The sequence below is a fragment of the Polypterus senegalus genome, chromosome 12 (assembly GCF_016835505.1).
Source record: "Polypterus senegalus isolate Bchr_013 chromosome 12, ASM1683550v1, whole genome shotgun sequence".
Classification (NCBI taxonomy): domain Eukaryota; kingdom Metazoa; phylum Chordata; class Cladistia; order Polypteriformes; family Polypteridae; genus Polypterus; species Polypterus senegalus.
In genome coordinates, this window is record NC_053165.1 from 134,157,962 (window position 1) to 134,184,218 (window position 26,257).

General features: G+C 35.6%; 1 protein-coding gene across 3 annotated transcripts in view; it reads right to left on the bottom strand.

The window, feature by feature from the left end:
• Window positions 1–26,257, bottom strand: part of hmg20a (high mobility group 20A) — a 59,163-nt gene that overhangs the window by 13,356 nt on the left and 19,550 nt on the right. For all 3 annotated transcript variants that reach the window (XM_039773495.1, XM_039773496.1, XM_039773492.1), the window contains exons 3-5: window positions 19,600–19,637; window positions 5,931–6,006; window positions 1,548–1,763 (exon numbers count right to left, since the gene is read on the bottom strand). In XM_039773495.1, the coding sequence (XP_039629429.1) occupies window positions 1,548–1,763; window positions 5,931–6,006; window positions 19,600–19,637 (330 nt within the window). The remainder of the gene's footprint in view (window positions 1–1,547; window positions 1,764–5,930; window positions 6,007–19,599; window positions 19,638–26,257) is intronic.

The window sequence follows — 26,257 nt, forward strand, 5'->3', positions numbered from 1 at the left end:
AGATTGGTAATAGACCGAAAACTACTAAGTAACGTCCATGAAAAATTAAGCCAAAACTCTACAGACAAATGTAGTTCAAATGGAGTATTGGCTTGAAGACCCCACATCATACAGTGACAGTACATATACCTGTAATTGTTACACCTTGAACACACTCAGGCAGAGTGGCACAGTGGTTAAGCCTTTGGACTTCAAACCCTGGGGTTGCAAGTCAAAACCCTGCTACTGACACTGTGTGACCAGGAGCACGCCACTTCATCTGCCTGTGCTGCAATTGGAAAAAACAAAAGAAAGGTAACCAATTGTATGTCACCAATGTTGTAAGACGCTTTAGATAAAGATATCAGCCAAATAATAATAATATTCCCATGCACATTTATACTTCTGTCTCTGAATATATTGTTCCAGAAATATAAAAACTGAGAAACAAAACATAATTAGTCATCAAACAATGGTGCTACAATGTGATGCTTTTATATTGGACCTCGGTTACATACTGTACCAAGCTTGCCGTTGGTCAATAGGGACTACAATTAGGACCAAGTTGTTTTAATGCTAGCAAACACTTTGATGCACTGCTTTGTGCAACTAGAGTGTGTAGCTGGCACAATAATTTGTTATTTTATTGAGCCAATAGGATGGCTAATTGTTAGACAATTTAATTATTTTTGGATGTTATTTTTGGAAAATGTAAATTAATGCTAAAGATATAAGTGAATTTATAACAGATAAAATGCTCACTTAGAAATATGGGGCTACAGCTGTATGTTCTTCTTCTGCAAACTATTCTCACCCATGTCAATTCCTTCCCCCCAAACCAAGTGTGGTAACAGCTTCCCATCCCAATTTCATTTTCAGCAGCGAACAGCACAGTTTACTCTCCTTTCATTTGTCCTCTGCTAGTAAGAAAAAAACTGTATTCTGTCACATTCTTGTCTCTGCATTTCCAACTTTTAAATAATGCAAGTACAGGTGTATTATTTGTTTGAGCAGTTTATCTGCTTGCCACTTGTGAATCCAATTTGTGATGTAATACTCAAGGATTACTTAAAATGTCAGCGAATAATACCTAGAATAAATAGCTATAAACAAGTTCAGTTGATGATGCATTGTAATATTACAGAATAAAACACACTGCAGATGAAATTTCCTGGACCATATAGCTTTTAATTTTCTTTGTTAAGGCAGAGTCAGACTCTATATGTATGCTACAGCTGTAAAAGGCCTTGAAATTTATGTTTTTTTAATTTTAAAAAAACCTCATGTACAGACTGCATTTAACAAAACTTTCAAATTGTCCCAGGTTTCTAAGCTTAGGCTTTAACTAGGATACGTAGATGCACATTTTAGGATGGTTATAAACGTTTATAAATAAAAATGAGTTTATATAGCTAGATAAAACAATGTTTATCTTATTAAATGTATTAAAATCACATAAAAAATATGCGTGAGTACAAAATACTGAAGCACAATACACTACTCTGTATAAATCTCAAAGGTGTACCAAGAATCCACTAAGAGTATTTCCAAAGACAGTAGCTACCTACCTGGAAGTGGAATATTTGAGAAGCTGCTGGTGAGGCTCATTCGTAATGTCTCAAGGTGTTGCTGGAGAAGTGTATTGCGATTGCGCTCTTGCATGACATCTGCCTCCAGCCTCTCCACAGCTCCCCGCATACTTTCAACATGCTTTTGCAATGCAGCATTTTGCTCCTCATATTCCATGTTTGTCTTGCGCAGCTGCCTTAGCTCACCTTCTCGTGCTGTTAAAACGAATAACTCATTTTAACTGTACTTATTAACATTAAAAATTAAACATGTTCCTTCAGTGAAAAATGAATATGTGGATTTGTCAATTTTAAAATGTGTGAAATAATTAACGAAACAAAAAATGCAGTGCCACTACTAAATATTTATTAGTTTTATATTTTAAAAAATATTAATAGATAAAAAATTTAAGTTTAATACTTATTCATGTCTAAAATGCTTCACTCTCAGATAATCAGCACATGTATCACAGATTACACTAATCGTTCTTACTTTGTTTTTGCCAGTTTTGCAATGATTAATTGTCCTTCAATGGATTTTATTATATATTTTATGAAAATACTTAATACAATAAAATATTTCCAAATAAGCTTTAATATCCTGAATATATTGAAAACTGACTTGAAAAAAATGTAACTGTAGTACACTAGGCACATTTTATTATTAAATACACATCACAGAACCAAAAAGCCATGGGGGGGAAAAAGAGGAAAGTTAATATTGCAATGGAGATACAAAATCCCACAGATCCATGTAAATTATTTTGCTGTTCCTTCTTTTTTGAGATATTTCCTTTTCTGCTACTTTAACTCATCCATCCAACAATACATCTTCCAATAGATTGTTTCTTTTTTTTGTATTATTCTAGCGAAGGTATAATTTCCTTAAACCAAAAGAAAAAGTTGATGGTCAAAGCATCACCAAGCTCAGGTTTTGGGGATAGGCATAGGTAGTATCTGCTGTTCAAAATAATTGACTTTACACACGCTTGGATATAAACCCTCATCTTTTCTAAAAAGAAAATCACTGAGCTAACTACTAAACCTCTCTTTTCAAGTTTGTTTTACCTGAAAGAATAGTGCATACAGATGACATAATATTAACTTATAAGTAATGTGGTAGGGAAAATATTTTTTATACTTTGATATTTAAACACAGATATTTAATATTTTATGTTAAAAACTAAATTTACTAGACATGGTTTAGAAAAAGAGGTAAGTATAAAATAAAATATATATTTTTTAAATATAAAATATAAAAATTTGCAAATTAAGAGATAATAAAGCAAGTAAAAATCACAAGGGAGCAATTAAGGACTTTTTAAAGGAATATACAGTGCATCTGGTAAGTATTCACATTTTTTTCACATTTTGTTATGTTATAGCCTTATTCCAAAATGGTTTAAATTAATTTTTTTCCCTCAGAATTCTACAAACAACACCCCATAATGACAACGTGAAAAGAGTTTGAGGTTTTTGCAAATTTATTAAAAATAAAAAAAATTGAGAAATCACATGTAAATAAGTATTCACAGCCTTTGCTCAATACTTTGTTGATGCACCTTTGGCAGCAATTACAGCCTCAAGTCTTTTTTAATATGATGCCGCAAGCTTGGCACACCTATCCTTGGCCAGTTTCGCCCATTTCTCTTTGCAGCACCTCTCAAGCTCCATCAGGTTGGATGGGAAGCGTCGGTGCACAGCCATTTTAAGATCTCTCCAGAGATATTCAATCGGATTCAAGTCTGGGCTCTGGCTGGGCCACTCAAGGACAATCACAGAGTTGTCCTGAATCCACTCCTTTGATATCTTGGCTGTGTGCTTAGGGTCGTTGTCCTGCTGAAAGATGAACCGTCACCCCATTCTGAGGTCAAGAGCGCTCTGGAGCAGATTTTCATCCAGGATGTCTCTGTACATTGCTGCAGTCATCTTTCCCTTTATCCTGACTAGTCTCTCAGTTCCTGCCGCTGAAAAACATCCCCACAGCATGATGCTGCCACCACCATGCTTCACTGTAGGGATGGTATTGGCCTGGGGATGAGCGGTGCCTGTTTCCTCCAAACGTGACGCCTAACATTCACACCAAAGAGTTAATTCTTTGTCTCTCATGGTCTGAGAGTCCTTCAGGTGCCTTTTGGCAAACTCCAGGCGGGCTGCCATGTGCGTTTTACTAAGGAGTGGCTTCCGTCTGGCCATTCTACCATACAGGCCTGATTGGTGGATTGCTGCAGAGATGGTTGTCCTTCTGGAAGGTTCTCCTCTCTCCACAGAGGACATCTGGAGCTCTGACAGAGTGACCATCGGGTTCTTGGTCACCTCCCCGACTAAGGCCGTTCTCCCCAGATTGCTCAGTTTAGATGGCCGGCCAGCTCTAGGAAGAGTCCTGCTGGTTCCAAACTTCTTCCACTTATGGACGATGGAGGCCACTGTGCTCATTGGGACCCTCAAAGCAGCAGAAATTTTTCTGTAACCGTCCCCAGATTTGTGCACTATAGTGATTATTGGTTGGTGTGTTGTTTTTTCCCTAAACTTCTTATCTGTACCGACTTACCTTCTTGTGTTCAGGGCTAGCGACGCAGCTGTGCTGTGATCGGCTGGCATCTTGCAGGCTTGTGCGTGAATTGCGTGTATTTAAAGGTTTGTCTTAGCAGTATGCACACCAAAGCAACATCCATCTATAACGGTGGCCAAGTTTTGTTTTTTTAAAAGTGTCAGGGATATAGTGAAAACCGGACACATAGCTTCATATACCATAATTCTTTATTCATTTTTCTAATCAAACAATTTCAATCATTTTAATAATCTTAGTTTATATCCAGTTACTTTAATAAACCGTTTAAGGATTTGCAGGGTCCTTAAGTTTTTTTTTTCTTTTCCTAAGCATACTGATGGTGGAAAACATGGTCAGTAACAAGCTAAAGCAGTAGTTTAAGCAGCAGAAAATCCTGGAGACCATGGAAATATATGGCAAGATTAAAAATGGTGAATAATGATCTCAGATTTGCAGATATGGCTCCACACTTCTAACTGGTAACTGCTGTTCACTAAAGATGACAGTTGGACAAGGCCAAACACACTGGAGATGACAGTTAGATGAGGCCAAAAAGCAGCACTGTATACAAACAGAAATTAAATTTCCTCCCAAAATAGATACTATATAAAAATATAGCCTTGATATCTGTACCCTAACAAAATGAATAGGATAGGGAATGGCAGAATGCAATATCACCATTAAATAAATTTGCATAATGCTAACAAGTGAACAAAACTATCACTCAGCAAATAAATGAATGAATAGTATGCAGTAACAGTGCCTGGACCACATTCACATGTAGCATCTCTCAAAAGACAAACAACACTGGAGTACAAGACCATAAGATTTCTCCAAATACATAAAATGTGTAGAGTGGACTAGAAATTCCCGTGAGCCCTCAACACACCCATGTGAGGTGGAGGCTCTGGTCTCCACTGAGAAGAGAACTACTTCAATCTGCCAATCCAATGGTACTGTCCCTGCCTTTGATGCAAAGATGAAAAAAATAATTGACCAAGAAACCTTAACACCACTCATAGTAGCTTCAACCTCAAACATAAGAGTAGCTCCAGTAGATGAAAATCACCAGTACCCAGAAATTCAAGGTTAGTCTCAGTAATCTATTTCCACCTTATAGGAATGCCATCAATCCAAGTGAACATTTTTCTTTTTATACAGACCGGGCAATATCATCCTGGCTTTGCTTATGATGGCAAAAACAAAAATAATTTGACATAGGCTACATACCTAGTTTGTTTCATAAAGAGTACTTCAAATCATATTAAAACTATTTAAAGATATTGCTCAAGGTTGTTGGTTATTTATTCATCCTTATATGCAGAAAAAACATCACTAATCCAGCACAATTTTGGGAGTGATGTCTTAAATAAGAAGGCGAATATGGACAAGTATTTTCTACATTTTATTATCCAGGCTAGTCATTTTTTCATATTAACTTGATATAAATCTCTGTTAATTGGGATTATTTTAAACAAACAATATTAGCTTCGCCTTTGCAGTTGATAAACATCACTGTTTATAGCCAAATGATTCAAATAACTGCTACCCACGCTAACAAAGGTATTCAGAAACAAAAACTCATTACCCCATAAATAATTTACCCCCAGGTTGGCATTCTTTTATTGGCTCTGCTCTTTGCTTTTACTTTGGGGATATATTAAGCCGACATTCAAAAATTAACCTTTAAACAAATAATTTCCAACATCTATTAATGGCAGTTTAGGTAATAAAATAGATGCACAAGACTGAACACTGTCATTTTTAACTAAACATAAAATTAATGCTATCTTTAAACTTTTGTTTAACACACTGGGAAATGCAGTACATACCTTTGCTATGGTTCAAAAATTCTTCTGTGAAAATAGGGATGTCAAAAACAGACTTCTCCTTACTTGTTGCATCTTTCTGAAAAATAAATGCAAGTTGTATTTGTATCTGTTAGATATATATTTTTTAAAACCAGACCATTTGCATTAAAACTTCTATACTATGATGAAGAAGAAAAAATTGAACATGCCACTAGTACACCAAAAAAGAAAATTCAAGGCCATGAAATGAGAGGGAGACAAATACATGTACATATACTAATGTTTATTCGATTCTGTCACATTGGTTATATACATATTTATGTTTAGTCAATCACTGAAAGCTTTGGAACTCCTAATATTGGAAGGGAAAAATGAGCCTGGTATAAACAAAAAACTGAATAAACTATGATAATTTTAATACACTAATTTATTTTAAAAACAGACATGGACAAGCACAACTCTGAAAAACAGAGAAAATCTAGCAAGATTTTGTCTTCATTTTTCAGTAAGGAAAAATTAAGAATATGCAAAGATTTTCCTGCATTATAAGTTAGTAAGTAGGCGGATTAGTATTTCACAAATAAAATTATTAAGTAGTTTGGTAATTCATACTGGTTTGGCACAATATCTTAATGTTTCCAATATTGACTCAAAAAGTTCTTCCCTGCCTAGGTGTTCTTTTACTTAAAAATATACTGCATGCATGCATGCAGCACCTTCTTAATGATAAAACTTTCTTTCTTTCACTTTGGCATATGTATAAGATTAAGAAAGTGTTACATTTGCATTCTGACACTTGTGATTTAACTACTTAATGCAATTTATTTAAGCTAACTTCTTTTACACTATATTTTGGCAAAGCATCTTTATTTAGAATCTTTTTGAAAAACTGGTCCTAACTTGGACTTGAGCTCTGAACTCCATTAAATTTAAAATTAACACTCCTTCAATTGGAAGACATCACAGTAAATAAAATTTATGTAATTCCCTCCTGGGCACAAAAAAAACAAACAACTTGATAAAATGTCTACCTTAATCTTAAAACTGCAGCTTTTGTTTCATTGCTTTCTTCACAATAAGGGTAAGGGTTTGCCAAGGCACTAAAAACAAAATCGTTTCTAATGTGCAATGATTTACTTGTTGCCACTGCTTTGTTATATGGAAACCCTTTACAGTTAATTAACTATAGATCATCAAAACTAGACTATTGATGTTTTGCCACTGATGCTTTCTTATCACTACACCTCCGTTTAAAAATACTGCCTTTGTTGTACAGTGTTACTCCAATGTTCTAGAAGCTGTTATTTGATCATACATTTAAAGTGAAACATGAAAATTTAGACTGACAGTTTAAATATTACAAGTTGTATATTACAATACCAGTAGGTGTAAAAGCACCTTGGAAAATGAAAAATGTTTTAGTGAAATAACAGTATAAGTCATAAATATTTAATCTTCAACATGTATGGATGAATTAGAGTTAGGAATTTCCTCAGACATTTATGCTATTAAATCACAGTAAAAGGTTCATTACAAGCCACAACTTTTATATATAGGCAAACATTAGAAAAGCACCTATGAAAAATGCCTTATTCAAATTTAAGGAATGGTATGTGACCACTTCACCTGATTAATGAGACAAAAGAAAGCTAATTATTTTGAAATGCCACATTCTCTCTCTTGGAGCCAAATAGTTATATTTCAGGAAGACTAATGACATCACTGAAAAAACTGATAATACCCAATAATTTCTTCCACCTCAATTGTAGAAAATTCATAGGTGCTATTATATAGGCCCACCCAATCCTAAAGAATTATTTTATTTCTACTCATGTTATTAGACAACAAAATCCAAAAACCCATTGATAATTTTAAATCTCATGTTAAACAGGCCCAAATAGTTTATTTTTCTCTTGTTTACATGTTCATACAGTATACCAGTTATTAGTTACAATTTAGATGTTTATACTTGAAAACTGTGATATGCTAAAAAAAAAAAAATTAGTGCTCAGCTCCCAAATACCATCCACCCATTATCCAACCCACTATATTAACAAGAAATCCTGATTTGAAGAAAACTGTATTTGTGTTTCCACTATGCACATGAAGCTACATAAATGTGCATTCTTATGAACTGCTGAACATCAGAAGTTCTGATACAGCCCACAGAAAGGGGGATGTGAGGACACATTTGTCCTACTTTGGATGGATCTAATGGAAAAGCAACTGTTTCAATGAACTGTGATACAACTCCAAGCAATATTCAGAATGGCATTCATGAAAATATATTTTACCTGCCTCCGTAATATAACTTATTTGAATACAGCGCAGCATAAAAATCACCGCTAATTCTGCTAAAGTATCCCTAAAAAACATAATACTGCAGTCTTTTCAAGCAGTAGCAGACCATTATACAAAGCTCATGACTAGTTCTGGTATGAATTGCGTGCTTTGCAGCTTCAAAAAAATTGTGAGCTACTGCCCCTGTTGTCTGATAGTGTCCAAGTCTGCTAATGACTGCTTGGGTGATATTGGCCTATTCAATAAATGTATGTATTGCTGTTTGTGCATGCAGAAGACTATGGTTAGAGAGGTTGTTTAATTTTGGGAAACTTTTGTTGTTAAATGGTTATTTCAAGGTTGAAGGCCTAATGCAAAAATACATTCTTGTTCGTTTCAGCAAGGAGTAACATATTATGATGCAGAACATGGCCAATGTAAATTAACACACTTTTACAATGAATCAGTGATTTTCCTGCCATAGGAGTCATGGCTTCCTTACCACATATTCACTTTACAATTTTGAGAGTTGTCCCTACTAACAACATTTGGTTCTTACAAGCTATGAAATAGTACAGTAGAGCTGGTCTTCAATCTCAGAGATTCCATCTAAAGCATATCAGTGGTTCATGTCTTAACCGTATCTGTGGTTAAATATATCTACCTGATTTTACTATAGTGGCATTTACTCTAAACCAGTTCATCAGCACATCCACAGTTTTAAATTTTAATCTTCAGATTAGCTTTTGTGTAAATAATACACTGTGAAGATAATTGACTATTCTTAATATTTAAATGTAAATTATTTTCAGTTGAACTCTAAAAGGTTATTTGGCAAAGTAATGCGCAATTACATTGTACGATTGTTTCAATTAATAAAGCACATTTTGTCACACATTACCAGTATTTCCTGAAATGCTGATAAAATAATAATAACAAAAAAAGGTTCGGGACTGACATATTAAGGGTGATGCTCCCAACTCTTGGTATTTCCCACTCATGAAACACAGAATACTAGTAAAGATGTACAGAATGTTGTTAGCCAAACAATATCTAACAGCAGATCAAATTAGGGAGGTGCCATGAAATATAAGCACAATAATTATGTTGTATGTAAGAAAAGAGAGAGGAAGAAAATAATTGAATATAAAGCTTTGGTTTAAAAAAAATAAAACTTCAGTTTAAGGACAGTATTTTTGTAAAATGCAAGTAAAATAGAACCACACTTTCCTTGAAAAAGACATTGTTTAAATTTTAGTCTTCAGTAAAATTCAACTAAGTTTATCAAAATATCTATAAACCAGACACATATATAAACTACAATGACACACTTATGTGTATGCAAGTTGCAAAGGAAATAATGTCCAGCCTTTCTGGGCTGTAAAATACTTAAATTATTGAAATATGTTTTAAAGAATGTTTAGTGCTTCTTTGTGGGGGGAGAAAAAACCCAAAAAAATAGGAAGACTTTTAAATTATTTATTTAAACACTCAAGCTGCAAACACTGAAAATGTATTTTTCAGTTTTCAACAACCAATGCATGTCTTTATGAGATACAAGTTACAATGTTTTAATCTTTAACCTAAATGGTAATAACTTAAACAATTACTTCTTAATATCAATTATTTGTTTTGGTATAGGTCATTGTTATCTGGTGATGGGAATTTTTGATAAATATGTTTTGTATTAGGAACAAATACCATGTATCATTATTAAGGCATCATCAAAAATATGATTATTCTTATCAAGTAATTAGAAAGGATGGCCAGGTAAATTACTCTCACTAAAATTTTTATAAAACTTGTGACACAGTGAACCAGGCAACAAAACCCTCACTGTGTTTATCTTGCTTATGTCTGCTCTGGATATTGTGAATAACTCTCTATACTAGTTAATGTTACATGTATTTATAATTAATTTTCTCACTAAACAGCGTTCCAAAGTTATCTGCATTGATTAGTGATAATTATTTCTTTTAACAACTGCAAGAGACTATATTTTCCCTACCCTGCAATTGTAAACAGCACTCAAGACAGTTCCATTAATGAAGTGGCATAACTTAAAAATAATGCACCCCCATGATAAAAATAGGTTTAATGTTATTTTTTTTTATTATTTGCACAATTTCCTTTTTACATAATTTTTAAAAACAAGACTTGGCTCTCTGTCCTGCTATGGTGGTTATCAATAAAGGCACAAGAAAATGCCAAATGTATGAATATGTCAGTTAAGAACAACCCAAAATCAGATGATGTCCACCAAGTAGGACAGGTGAACATGATATTGGACAAATGAGGACTATTGTTGCATAATGATGACATTGACTTGTACAGCATAAAATAAAGAGTAAATGCAGGCATCTGACCCATGTTGGCAATGAATTAGATACCTCATGTTCACTAAGTTACCATACAAAAAATTAAATTTGGGCATTTCAGGTTTAAGTTAATTAATTACATCCAATATTAAACAATAACACCTGCAGCTGAAAGTTGTGAACTGCTTAGTTTAAAATGAGAAGTATTTTTTGGGAAAAACACAGTGTAAAAACTGCACAATAGATTATAGCAGTATGCAAATAATTAAACTCACATTGCAACAGAAATTATCTTGGTGCGATACCTTTCCTGCTTTCACACATACGTATAAACTAAACAAGGAATTTTACCAGTAAATAAATAAATAGTCAAGAATGCAAAATCAAGGTCAGCATTTTAAAAAACCTGAACTGGTAACTTCCCAAGTGAGAATCAACAAAGGGGGGGTGTGGGGGGAGGGTCACAACAGCTTTTCATTAAATGTGCTGACATTAATGCATGCAAACTATGCTATAATGCAATCTAGTTTTGTAAAATAGGCAAATAAACATTTTTCCCAAAAATTTTAAAAAGAGTTGTATATTAGGTGTATTTGTGAAAAATATATACTGCTCAAAAGAATTAAAGGAACACTTTTTAATCAGAGTATAGCATAAAGTCATTGAAACTTATGGGATATTAATCTGGTCAGTTAAGTAGCAGAGGGGGTTGTTAATCAGTTTCAGCTGCTGTGGTGTTAATGAAATTAACAACAGATGCACTAGAGGGGCAACAATGAGATGACCCCCAAAACAGGAATGGTTTAACAGGTGGAGGCCACTGACATTTTTCCCTCCTCATCTTTTCTGACTGTTTCTTCACTAGTGTTGCATTTGGCTACAGTCAGTGTCACTACTGGTAGCATGAGGCGATACCTGGACCCTACAGAGGTTGCACAGGTAGTCCAACTTCTCCAGGATGGCACATCAATACGTGTCATTGCCAGAAGGTTTGCTGTGTCTCCGTGCACAGTCTCAAGGGCATGGAGGAGATTCTAGGAGACAAGCAGTTACTCTAGGAGAGCTGGAGAGCGCCATAGAAGGTCCATAACCCATCAGCAGGACCAGTATCTGCTCCTTTGGGCAAGGAGGAACAGGATGAGCACTGCCAGAGCGCTACAAAATGACCTCCAGCAGGCCACTGGTGTGAATGTCTCTGACCAAACAACCAGAAAGACTTCATGAGGGTGACCCAAGGGCCCCATGTCCTCTAATGGGCCCTGAACTCACTGCAGCATGCAGCTCGATTGGCATTCGCCATAGAATAACAGAATTGGCAGATGCACCACTGGTGCCCTGTGCTTTTTACAGATGAGAGCAGGTTCACCCTGAGCACGTGACAGAAGTGAAAGGGTCTGGAGAAGCCATGGAGAACATTATGCTGCCTGTAACATCATTCAGCATGAGCAGTTTGGTGGTGGGTTAATGATTGGCTGGGGAGGGATATCCATGGAGGGTCACACAGACCGCTACAGGCTTGACAAAGGCACCTTGGCTGCCATTAGGTATCAGGATGAAATCCTTGGACCCATTGTCAGACCCTATGCTGGTGCAGTGGCTCCTGGTGCACGACAGTTCCTGGCCTCATGTGGTGAGAGTATGCAGGCAGTTCCTGGAGGATGAAGGAATTGATACCATTGACTGGCCACCACACTTTCCTGACCTAAATCCAATAGAACACCTCTGGGACATTATGTTTTGGTCCATCCAATGCCACCAGGTTGCACCTCAGACTGTCCAGGAGCTCAGTGATGCCCTGGTCCAGATCTGGGAGGAGATCCCCCACAACACCATCTGTCATCTCATTAGAAGCATGCACCGATGTTGTCAGGCATGTATACAAGAACACAGGGGCCATACAAAGTGCTGCGTACAATTTTGAGTTGCTGCAATTAAATTTTGGCAAAATGAAATAGCCTGCCACATAATTTTTTCACTCTGATTTTTGGGGCGTCTTTGAACTCAGGGCTCTGTAGGTTGATCATTTTCATTTCCATCAAACGATGTGGCATCCTTTCGTTCCTAACATATTACCCAGTCTAGATCAGTATAGATATCCAGGAGGATTTCTTTTTCCCATTGAGATCTGATGTGTTTTCAAAGTGTTCCTTTAATTTTTTTGAGCAGTTTACTTGGATTCCAAAGAGTTTATAAGGAATTTCAACTCATTGAAATTCTGCATACGCTCAAAATGATTATCTACTACATAATGTGCTTTCAATCAGAATAACTATTCCAACTGAAATGTAAATCGAGATACAAAGATTTCTTTATCCTAATTTAATTTTTGGTTATTTACAAATTTTTAAAACATTTTGTTAGTTTTCTTTCCCAGGCAATCTGTGTGTAACCTAAACTGTAGTTTTGTATATGTACAGTTAAATATAAAGCAACAAGCCATGAAGAAAACTTAATAAGCAGATTAAGGCAAAGCCACTGAAGGAAAAACAGAACCTAAATGAAGTTTAAGTATTTAATAGACAACAATTACATAATGCAAACCCTATGTGGCAAAACATTGTATTATAATATTATCATAAGAACTAAATCCATTTCATAGACATAGTAGAACCAGAGCCTATCTTGGCAGCATCAGGTAGAAGGTAGCAACCAAAACTGGATAAGACACCAGTTAATCACAGGACTTTTGTGCAAACACTTATTTTGAAAGATTCTGGTGGTGACTTTACCACCAGTGTTATTTTTTGTTTCTGTTACAATGCTGTATTAACATGCTAACAAAGACAGGAAATTCAGTTTTGAAAATCTCATATAAATGGCTAATATAGTTAGAGTTAATCAAACAATTGAGGTAACAATGATACACAAATTCTTTGAGTTGTGACGTAACACTGACCTTTCACATCAGTCAATGATATAAAATAAAAAATATAACTTGGTCGGACAGAAATTGTATTTTTGTAGTCCAATTGCTTTTGAAATAACACAATACACCTTTAATATGTTTATCATTCTTTGTTTTAACGAGAATAGAACAGTTGGTCTTTAATTGCTTTATTTGTGGATGAAGTAACTAATTGACAGCAACCTGTGGGAGAGTGAAACATGATAAAGTGGAGCTCAATAACCTCCGACAGCATGTGAATGCAGCATCACACCAAATGTGTGTGTGTGTGTGTTTATGCTCAATGAGACAGACTGTTAATTGCAGCTCCAAAAAGCTTTAAATATATATGACTATAAAATAATTTTAACTGCTTTACAGGCTTATGAGTTCAGGGGTCACAATAGTATTCCAGGGAAAGAGAGATGCTGGTGTTTAGGATTTAGAAAACAAAACTTGATACTTCTTAAAAATAACATTCAAATCAAAAATGTGAGGAAGGAGAAAACATATCTTGTGTAAAGACTAGGAAATGATGAAAAGACTATCACAATAATACACTAAGGTAAACACATAGCAGAAACTGGCTACTAGTAGATGTGAGGTTCAAAATGACTAAAGCTGGATACATACAACCTGGACACAACCAGTATATTTTAAGAGAAAACAGATCAACTTATTTAATATAATCTTTTCTGAAAGCTACTTGAGCATTGTATGAGAGGTCATGTTGATGGAGATGAAATAATTTATTATTTTTTTAAAAAATCACTTCAGTCATGCTGCCACCTTCTGGAAAGAATGGGTAGACTGCAGCACTGTAGTGAATATACAAAATGCAGCTCTGCAAAAATAAAAATTAAATACAGCAGAAGGGTTTCCTAACCTTATAAGGCCATGCTACCATGACTTATGAAATGTTAAAACACAAATCCCTCAACTGAGAAAATTCAATTTAGTTCCTAACCTATAGGTGTACATATTTAATCTTGCTAAAAAATTAAGATTTTTATGAAACCCTGCAAACACATCTTTTGTGTAGTTTAGATAGGTAGACAGAACTTTGTCCTCAGGGAGCATTCTGGCTCTATACAAGAACGAACATACATACATACATACATACATACATACACAAATTTTAATTTGCATAAATACCACAATGACTAAAATGAAAGAAAACCTAAAAATAAAGAAAACATTCTGACTTGCCAGTACAGTCTGATGTTCTGCCGTTTGTAGAAAGGAGCCCCAGTAACGTTTCTTCACACACTTGTGTTGAATGAGTTTGGCTGAAAGTCCACAGCATTAGTGTTTCAGAGAGAGGATGTGCAGCATTACTCATTCAGCCTCTCCTTCTCTACTATCTCCAGGGGGACCAGAGGACATTCCCTAAACTGACCTGCCCTTTTAATTAGACAGTTGATTTGGTGGGCCACTCCTGAAGTGATGTTACCTGCCCAGCACATCACAGTGCAGAAAATTGCACTGACAGTAACAGAGACATACAGTAAAAGGAAGACAGTCGCCTAAGACAAAACAGCTTACTGTGCCCTTTCTTAAATAGATCCTCTGTGTTTCTGGATCATTTCAAGCTGTCATTGATGTGGATCCTAAATACCTGTAGGAATGCATTACCTCAACATTCACTGGCTGAATAGTGACAAGAAACAGTGGCTTTTTGGTGTGGCAAAAAGCAATAACCAGTTCCCTCCATTCTCTGTGCACTAAGAAACAGATAGACCAATGGACTAAAAGTAAGATGTAAAGGTTGAGTATGGACCACCAGAATAGTGAGTAATTGGAGCCTGTGGGCTAAAATGGTTCTGAATGACTGCTTCCAAATGACAGACTGGGAGATGATGTGTGAGTCACATGGGGATGATACTGACAGACTCAGTCACTGCATTGCAGACTATATTAACTTCTGGGTGGACACACTAAAAGATAGTGTATTACTTTCCAAACAACAAGACCTGGATTACTAAGGAGCTAAACGGTGTCCAGAATGAGAAAAAAAAAAAGGAATTGGAATCTGGTGGCAAAGAAGCTCTGAAGGACTAAGCATTGTCAGCTAACAAATTATTCTGCAGAAGTGTGGCAAGGAACGCTACTGGGACGCCTTTGTACCAACAAAAATATACTGTACCTGTATATCGTCTCGCTGGGATTAATGTTTTGTCATTGTGGTATGTGTTCAGACATGGTGTATGTTTGTGAATATTTGTATATTTAATGTGCTTCAATGTTCAATTATTCTCTCTTATCTTTCTTGTTAAGCTACAATACTATGCAAAAGTTTGGGCAACCTTGGTTAAAAATGTCTGTTACTGTGAGTACGTAAGTGAGCAGAAGACGAACTGATCACCAAAATGCATAAAGTTAAAGGGGAAACATTTCTTTAATATTTTAAGCAAGATTACATTTTTATTTCCATCATTCTTAAGTACAGAATACCAAAAAATAAAAAAAGCTTGAAGCAAAAGTGTGGGCACCTAACACGGTGAGTACTTAGTAACACTCCCTTTATTTAGTATTACAGCTTGTACATTCTTTTTGTAGCCAGCTAAGAGTCTTTTAATTCTTATTTGAGGTATTTTTGCCAATTTTCCTTGCAAAAGGCTTCTAATTCTGCAAGATTCCTGGGCCATCCTCTTTTTAAGTTGCAACTTTTTTTTTTACAGATGGTGTGATGTTTTCTTCCAGAATTTTCCAGAATAAATTCTTCCCTCTACCAATGACATGTTCACTGTGCCACTGGCTGCAACACAAGTCCAAAGCATGATCGATCCAACCCCATGTTTAATAGTTAGAGAGGCGTTCTTTTCCTGGAATTCTGTGCCCTCTTTTCTCCAAACATACCTTTGTACATTGTGGCCAAAAAGTTCTATTTTTACTTCATCAGTCCAAAGGACTGGTTTCCAAAATGCATCAGGCTTGTATAGATGTTCATTTGCAAACTTCAGGCAGTGAATTTTGTGGCTAGGGTGCAGGAAAGGTTTTCGTTTGCTGACTCTACCATGAAGGTTATATTTTTTCAGGTGTTGCTACACAGTAGAACAGTGCACCACCACTCCATAGTCAGCTAAATGTTCCTGAAGGACCGGTGCATTCAAATGGGTATTTTTTTTATCTGCCTTTCTAACAATCTGATGAGCAGTTCTTTCAGAAAGTTTTCTTGGTTTTCCAGACCTCAACTTGACCTCCACCATTCCTGTTAACTGCCATTTCTTAATAACATTATGCACTAAGGAAACAGCTACTTTAAAATGCTTTGCTATTTTCTTGTAACCTTGTCCTGCTTTGATAGCAACAATTATTTTTCAGAGTGCAAGGCGGCTGCTTACAGGAGCCTATGGCTGCTTATTGTTGGGACAAAATTTGAGGAGTCAGAGAATGTATACTGCATCACTTGCTGTCTTAGTCCAAATGAGCGAATTAAGGTCCAAGATCTTAGGAAAGGTATCTTAAGACCACAAATATCTTGGGCAAGAAAACCTTTCTGTTTTTCACTGTACAAAACAAGAACAATACACTAATCTTAGATAAAATGCTGAAAAGAAACGTGTCATCTTTAATTGTATGCCTTTTGGTGATCGGTTCATCTTCTGCTCACTTAACTATTCACAGCAACAGACATTTTAAGCAAGGCTGGCCAAACCTGTATGCCACTGTGAGTACAACACCTTTAAAACACTGCCTGCCTGCTACCAAAATTTTCTGTTCCATGTGCCAAATATAAGTTAACTATTCATAAGTTATAAATATTAGTTTTTATTTTTAATTTTGCTCAATAACAAAATACATTTAATCAGTATATTAAAAAAATAATTTTATAATGGAGTGACAGTCAATGTGTTAAACTATTTTAAGACTTAATAAGACTTAAAGTAATAATTTACTTTTCATCAGTCTCGCAAGGGTTTTAGATTAATCTTCAAAAACAAAAATTTATAACTGCACCTTGGTTGGTGTAATTTAATTAGCATTTAAACATTGCACCACCCGATTAACTGTTTTGTAATCAACAATTAACACCTATAACAGAATCACACATGAACTGCTACTATGGAATACAATCTAAAAATGTTTCTTCACATGTCTTCAATGACTTAATCCAATTTTAAGGTCATTACCTCTGAAGTATGTCTCCAAAGCAGAAGGCAATAACCAGTTGTGAACAGGACACCAGTCCAATGCAGAGCACTGTGAAGCACGCTGCCAGACTTAATAATACCAGGCTAAGATGGCCTTGTATGGAAGAAAGGAAAACATTTACAGTAACTAACTCATTATATACAGACACATTCTTTGAATGGGGTTTAAAGAAAAAAAAAAAAAAAAAGAAAAAAAAGGGAAGGTAATCAAATCAAGTCTCCAAAAATATTTTCTAAATATACAATACCTTCATATACACACATACTTATCATATGATACACTCCACACTACATTCTATCAAAAATACCCAAAAGAGTGTACAATAATAATTAGTACATAACTCTGAGTAATTTAATTGATTATGCATATACATGATGTATTACTATATTTTCAAAATCTGTATCTAGAAAGTATTTTAGGTAGTATTGGGAATATGAGACAATATAAACTGTAGAACGATACCTTTGACAAAGAAAAGAGAAACTAAAAACAATACAACAGGTGTAGGCCTATAGAACCATACAGCTTAAAGGGTAAATGTTGTAAATAACATTTGAATAAAAAGACAAAAGGACAGAAGTACCAAACTGCTACTACTATTAATTTGCATTCATGTGTTAACATCTGAATGGTAATTTGTTTATAAAGTCAAACCCTTCCACTACCATTGGACCTTTTTCTGAAGCAAACTACCTGAACACCGGTGAACGGCCAGAAATAAACTCGGCAACAGACACAAACTTGTCCATGTTTATGTTGACGGTGATATTGATATGCTCCAAGGTAAACCAACACCAAAAGCAGCTACTTTTATCTCTAATGTTTGAGTGCTTTGTCCTCTGTCGTTTTTGCTAAGGGGGGTGGATGAATGTGTGTGCTATGGGTTGTAATTATGCTCAGAACAAGATAAATGGACCTATTTTCATGGATTATGTGCCCCTTGCAAAATATACCCCTCACTCTGCCTAAAATGAATAAGGATGGCAGAGATATGGCACAAACTGACAGACGACATTAATATAACAGAAGAAGTTTATTTAATAATATAAATAAGTTGCAGGACAATTCAGCGGCTCTAAGTACAGAAAATACAAAAAAAAACATGTTCTGTTAGCTTTATAACCTATAAAATGCTGTTACAGTGGGGTGAAGTAAGTAGCATCTTTTCTTTAGCTTCTTTCTTTTACATCAGATGTTTTAGTGTCAGATAAGCATCATGGTCTTTATCTATATCAGATGTCCATTCACTTTTAAAGCATTGCAGATCTCACAGCATTGCAAGGTAGTCTTGTAATTCAAATACAGTTTCACTAACACTTGGTTGGTGGGTATTCCCCAACAAGTCTTTGTCCAAGGCAGCTTCTTAATCTTCCATATAACGAAGCAGGAAGAACTTTCATCTCCAATACTGAATGAAGAGACTGAAGCAGCTCAGTGCTATCAGTCCTGAAAAATGAATTATTAGCTGTACACTCTGATACACTGTTAGTGCAGAGCTAAATGTTTGGAAAGACAACTCACTCCAGAGCTGCTTAAAAATGGGTGCTAACTTTAAAAATACCATTGCCTAAATGTAAAGTACACAATGCATGAAATCAATGTAATATTAGGCTTTCCATTCTCAAAAATGACAAACTTATCAAGGGTCATAGCACTTAGGAGAAATATACAAAATGTAATAATGTTACACAATGTTTTAAATAAGATCATTCTCCAAAAGGTATAACAAAACATTGCTAATGATGGACCATGAACATATTTATCAACAAAGCAAAGTTGTATAGTAGTTAGTAGTTAGTTATATGTTGAATTAAATAAATGTACACATTAGTCAAAAAATGGAAGGATTTGATTATCATACAGAAAAGGTTAGCTGGAGGATCTTTCATAAATCAGTCAGAAGTTAATTTTGGTGAATAAAGTAAAAATTTTAATACAAACTATTAAAAACAATATCTTAGGCTAAAAACAGAATATTACATATTACTACATTAGTATATATATCTAATTTTATAAAACCAGTAATTTAGATTTCAGAGAAATATGAGATTACCTCATGAACAGACTCGCTGGTAGGTTGACGTCCGATCTCTGTAAAAACAACAAAAAACACTTACATGAAAAAATGTAATCCTTAACTCTATTGTATGTTGTAGAAGTTTTATGGCCAATTCAGATCTCATCCTTTTGGAAATAGTTGAAGTCATTATTTTTAAGTGACGACTGTCTGATATGTACAAACCTGTTCCACATAATAAAAATTTGTAACTCACCAAATTAAAAAACCATAAAGGGATATCCTGTTCATTCAAGATAAGCAAAGTAGGAACAAAAAGTCTTATAAAGAAGGAAGAGCAAACATTAATCAAAGCAGACCTCCAAAAGACTGATTACTTAAATTAGCACTGGATTGTGGCCGTAACTGCTAAAATATACACAAAGACTTTTAATCCCAAGCATATAGACAGCCCAGGTACTATCCTAATAGAATTAAGGCACATTGATTTCTACTTTTAAAATAAATCCTATTCCTGTTATAGCTGAAGATGTGACAATATGTGATGATTTAGTCATTTCATATTTGTCAATATGTTTACAACTTGGGTTTACCTGTAACTCTATATTTTCTCAACCTGTTGAAAACCATTTTCATATTTCAATCAGAAATTACTCTTAATTAGTAGATATGGCATCACAAATGTGAGATCTGTTAATATTCCCTGATCCTGAGGTTTTTGTTTCCATTTTTTCCTTATTTTGGTTTGCTCCTTACATTTAAGCTTGTAACGAACAAAAGTCAATTTTATACATGAGCTGGGATGAGCAGTTTGTGTATTTACTGCTCTGAGTTGTGTTGCTTCAGCTCACACAAACATTTATGGAAGGGACTTATTTTATAGTGTTTTATTAAATACACATGTGTTTTGAAAGTTGTTAATGTAACATGGGCAACATGAGATTTTTTTTTTTTTTTAAAAAGGGACATTTTGGACATTGTTGTTATCCAACGATGGTCACAATACACATGAATAAAAAAAATGTGCATTTTGCATAAAACCCTAAGGTTAAAAAATTTTTTTGCCATCATTGAAAATTAGATGGGGTAAGAAAAGTATTCCTTTAAATATAAACTTCACTGACAACAACAAAGTTGTTCTATTATGCACTGTTGTCTGACAATTATAAAATGTAATTTTTTAGTGGTTAATGAATGAATGAATAAATTAATCAGTGCACAATTATATATCCTTAGATATGTGTTAATTAATTAAGTTAATTTATTTGTATATATCTGCACATAATACAGTGCATCCGGAAAGTATTCACAACGCTTCACTTTTTCCACATTTTGTTATGTTACAGCCTTATTCCAAAATGGATTAAGTTCATTTTTTCCTCAGAATTCTACACACAACACCCCATAATGTCAATGTGAAAAAAGTTTACTTGAGATTTTTGCCAATTTATTAAAAATATAAAAATTGATTAAGTACATGTACATAAGTATTTACAGCCTTTGACATGAAGCTCAAAACTGAGCACCTGAGGGACTCTCAGACCATGAGAAAGAAAATTCTCTGGTCTGATGAAACAAAGATTGAACTCTTTGGTGTGAGTGCCAGGCGTCACGTTTGGAGGAAACCAGGCACCGCTCATCCCTAGGCCAATACCATCCCTACAGTGAAGCATGGTGGTGGCAGTATAATGCTGTGGGGATGTTTTTCAGCGGCAGGAACTGGGAGACTAGTCAGGATAAAGGGAAAGATGACTGCAGCAATGTACAGAGACATCCTGGATGAAAACCTGCTCCACAGTGCTCTTGACCTCAGACTGGGGCGACGGTTCATCTTTCAGTAGGACAACAACCCTAAGCACACAGCCAAGATATCAAAGGAGTGGCTTCAGGACAACTCTGTGAATGTCCTTGAGTGGCCCAGCCAGAGCCCAGACTTGAATCAAATTGAACATCTCTGGAGAGATCTTACAATGGCTGTGCACCGAAGCTTTCCATCCAACCTGATGGAGCTTGAGAGGTGCTGCAAAGAGGAATGGGTGAAACTGGCCAAGGATAGGTGTGCCAAGCTTGTGGCATCATATTCAAAAAGACCTGAGGCTGTAATTGCTGACAAAGGTGCACTGACAAAGTATTGAGCAAAGGCTGTGAATGCTTATGTACATGTGATTTCTGAATTTTTTTTATTTTTAATAAATTTGCAAAAACCTCAAGTAAACTTTTTTGAAGTTGTCATTATGTGGTGTTGTGTGTAGAATTCTGAGGAAAAAAAAGAATTTAATCCATTTTGGAATAAGACAGTAACTTAACAAAATGTGGAAAAAGTGATGCTCTGTGAATACTTTCCGGATGCACTGTATGTATTATCCGAACATTATTATAGTTATACAACTAGGACTGTATATGCAATAGGCTTATCCAGTATCTTTTTCACTTTTTTATTTTAAAATGCTTTACCAATTTGATTTGTAAATATTACGATTTCTGAAAGACTTTTAGACTTGATAGTTTACAGGCATGTTTAAATTTGCATATTTAGACTTCAACTTGTCATGAGACCAATAATAACAATAGCAGATTCCAAAGACAAAATGTAAAAAAAATCAGAAAGGAAAATAGGCTAAGACTGGCAGTATGCTTGAAAATGAGATCAGTGACTGTCACAAAAGTAGTAATATTTGAATGCATTTTACTCATAATATTGGAAAATTTTAATGGCATTTAAAAAATGGTACTTATTCATAATAAAAACTTTTGGGGCCAACAGATCCAGCTATTACTTCTGCAGTCGTTGGCTTCTATAAACTTACTAATTGCAACACATTCAGTAAGGAAAGTCACATGTCTAGTACGACAGCTTTTATCACTGCCTTTACAGGGCTATCAACACGTAGTACATAAAGGGTGTGATTTTAAAAAGTAAAAGAATTATTACAGCTGTGTAAAAGCAAATATCTATGATTTGTAAAGATGTGCTAACACAAATATTTCTCAAACATAGACAAAGAAAGTCCAGTTCATTTGTTTAGTCCAGTAAAATTCCCAGTCAACGGCGCTGCCTGGGAAAGCTTACTTGCAGAAAAAGTGACCAATTTACTCCATAGCCTGAGGGACATGTGTGGCGGCTCTTTTGAGAGCAAAAATGTAAGTTACTTTTTTGAAAAATGAACTGCCAAGCTGAAAACATGCTACAGTTGTCATGCATTTATTGACAAACTCTCTTATCAAGTGATCACTACAATTTATGTCTCAGAAAGCCAATCCCCTGCTCTTTTGAAAGCTGACAGACTGGCCATGTTAAAAAAAAAAAAAAAAAAAAAAAACCAGACTAGATAATGACCTGTACCTCACCTTAATAAGAAAACAGACCTTCAAATAAGGACAAATAGCTGCTGCTGGAGTATGTGAATTTCCCCTTGGGATTAATAAAGCATCCATCTAAAATACTTATCTACACATTCTCACAGCGTAAGTGCTCTATCAAGCAATTATTGCAGTATACAAGTGACAGGTGTATAACAACTTGATAGGAAAACCTCTATTTTCCACTACATTGGTGCCCCATAACATTGGTTGGGCCCTCTTTGACAAATCTGAAATCCAAAACCATACTTACTGGTACTTTTGCAAGAAGCAATGACATACCTGTGTAACTCATACTCTATTTCAGTCTAAAATATGACAGCTAATTCAACATAAAAGAATGAAGTCTTGCTCTGGCAATGCACAGACTTCATAAGATAAAAAGAGCCTTCTTTTAACTACACATTACACATTGTACAATACAATACACATTAAATACACATTACACATTTAAAATAATAGTATTTAACTACCACCAGAGATAATGTACATAATGTTATCAAAGCAGTTTTGGGGAAAGAAAAAACACCAACTTAAATAAATACCAAAATTTACAAATACAGATTTGTTTAGTGGGATGTCTCCACATCTGCTGAAAGCAAAACAGAACAAACTATACACTCCTTTTAACCATGGAGAATGTTCAGCTTTTTCACACCTGCCAAAGTAAGCAGGTATGTTACCTATACTTTGGCTTTGAACACAAGATTTTAAATTGAGAGATGAAGATTTCTAAACACAAACTCAAGAGCATATTCCTTCTACTCACCAGTGGATCATTGCTACTCAAGAACTATTTCTTTGTAAATAACAATTTCTTGCCTACAATTAAATCTTGCAAGTATGTTGCTATTGTTATTTCTGACCATGCCACTTTGATCTTGGAACTAAAATCATTATGCCCCACATACTAATCTTGCAGATGGCTTCTTAACCCACTTTTATTAGCAGATGAGAACTGTGCATAATTTATATCCAATCAAATCCTTTTTTTTTTCTAGAGACAAATACATCCTCAAAGGTCTCTGCAGGAATACTCTGGGAAACCCTGAAGGCCTTTTTAAGAGGACAGATTATCTCAAATCTTTCCCACAGAAATAAATTGGAAACCAAGAAGGAATCAGAGCTAATCAACGAAATTACTATAGACCAAGAACATGCCAGGTGTCCAAGTGAGGCTCTTCATGGGAAAAGGCAGGCTCTACATTCAGAACTCAACCTCTTGACAACTAAAGAAACAGAACAACTCATTTTTAAATCAACACATTATTACTATGAACATGGAGAGAAAGCTAATAAGATCTTAGCTCAACAAATCCACAAGCAAGAAGTTCGCAATGCGATCCCAGCAATCACCAACACAAAATCACTGACCATAAAAATATAATGCACACACTTACAGACTACTATAAATCCTTATATTCTACTGAGTTTAAAGACAAGACACAATCTAGTGTATTTCTAGATGCATTACAGATACCACAAATCGATACTCTCAGTGCAGAGGAATTGAATAAACCTCTGACACTATCAGAATTACTAGATGCTGGGGAGTTGGTCTCGTCCGATGCGAGAGATGGACGTCTGAAGTGGAGCTCCGCTAGCAGTGGTGTTATTTTTCATATTATTTGCTTATTATCCTGAGATATCCTGTATTTATTCAACCCGAGAGAGACTGCTATGTAAGCACATATAAACATGGCCAACAAGAAGGGGGGTTCGAAAGAATCGAAAACTAAAGCTACACCCAAGCTGCGATCAGCAAGCCCCAGTTCTAGATACGGCCTTTCAGAGACAGACCTGGATCAGATGGGCGAAAGCACAGACTCCTCGGGACCACAGTCCGCTACATCGTCGCCGGCTGAGAACGAAAAGGGGAGCGAAGGTGCGATCATGAATGCAGATCTGGATAGCTCGCCGATTGAAGAAGATCACATGAAACTGGAAAGGGCCTTGAAGTCCGCGGCTTCAATTACGTGAGCCTGGAGCAGCGGGGACACCAGCTACAGCAAAGTCTGCTGCTTCATCTACGGTACAAGAAAGCACAATTGAACTATCTGAACTGAAGGTGTTGCTCACTGAACTCACGCAAGATATAAAGAAAAGCGAGAAGGCTAATGAGAAAGCAAGGGCAAAGGCACATGAGAGACTGAAACAGGAATTGAAACAGGAGATGAAACAGGCCAATGAATGGCTGCAACAGGAATTCCAACAGGCAAATGAAAGGCTGCGCCAAGAGGTGCAACTTGAGCTTCGACAGGTGCTGGGTAAAATTGAAGAGCGCATTCAGGAAAACTCGGTTAAACTGAGCACGCTTACTGATCAATTGGAGCATTTCAAGGAGACATTCACAAATCGGATTGAAATGGCCAAACATATAGCTGCCAGTGCCGAGGAAAGAGCAGTAAATGTCAGTTCCAAATGCAAAAAACTCAGAGAAAAACTTAGAGACAGACTGGCTGCTTTAGAAGATGGGAGTAGAAGGTATAATGTCAGAATTGAAGGTCTGCTGGAGAATCGAGAAAGTTCAAACCCTGTGAAATTTGCAGCTGAACTTTTTTCTAAAATAGGGGACGACTTTAAAGCAGAATCTGAGATAGCAGCGGCTTACCGCGTACGCGGATCAAACACCGTCAGACCCCGACCAAGATCTTTTATAGTTCGTTTTGAACGATTATCATTTAGGCTAGAGGCGATGGCACTCCTCAGAAACAAGGAAGATATTATATATGAAAATAACCACATTCTTATCTTCCCTGACTTCTCTCCAGCAACAGCTACTAAGCGCAGCCTTCTATAATATTAAACAGCGCTACGGCAAGCCAGTGTCAAATACAGCCTCCTGTATCCGGCAAAACTGAAAGTGGAATGGCAGGGTCAATTCTATGTCTTCGCTAGGAAGGAAGCAGCAGAAAAGGAATTAAGAAAGCTGATCCCGGGACTATTCTGATACATAATAGTGAGTCATGGCGGTTAATGATAAAGCAAAGATTAATAATCTTTTGTCTGATCTATTCGTTTTAAAATACGGGTTTTATCAGCATATATTCTAATATATTCTCATTATTACTTAGTATTACTAGGGCGCTATCTGTTTATGTTTTATTGTGCTTAATTATTCTTTATTTTTCTTTTCTAATTATTTCATCTCTACCCTAAACGAGACTGTTCAATATCATACCCTTGGTTTACTGTTATTGCTATTACTGCATTAAGACTTGTTATGCTTCTTCTGGACACATTTTAACACCATCCCCGGGTTTATTATCTGGGTGTATCATCTTAATGCACTAAAATTGCTAAAGACTATATATATATTTTAAGTGCAAAACTC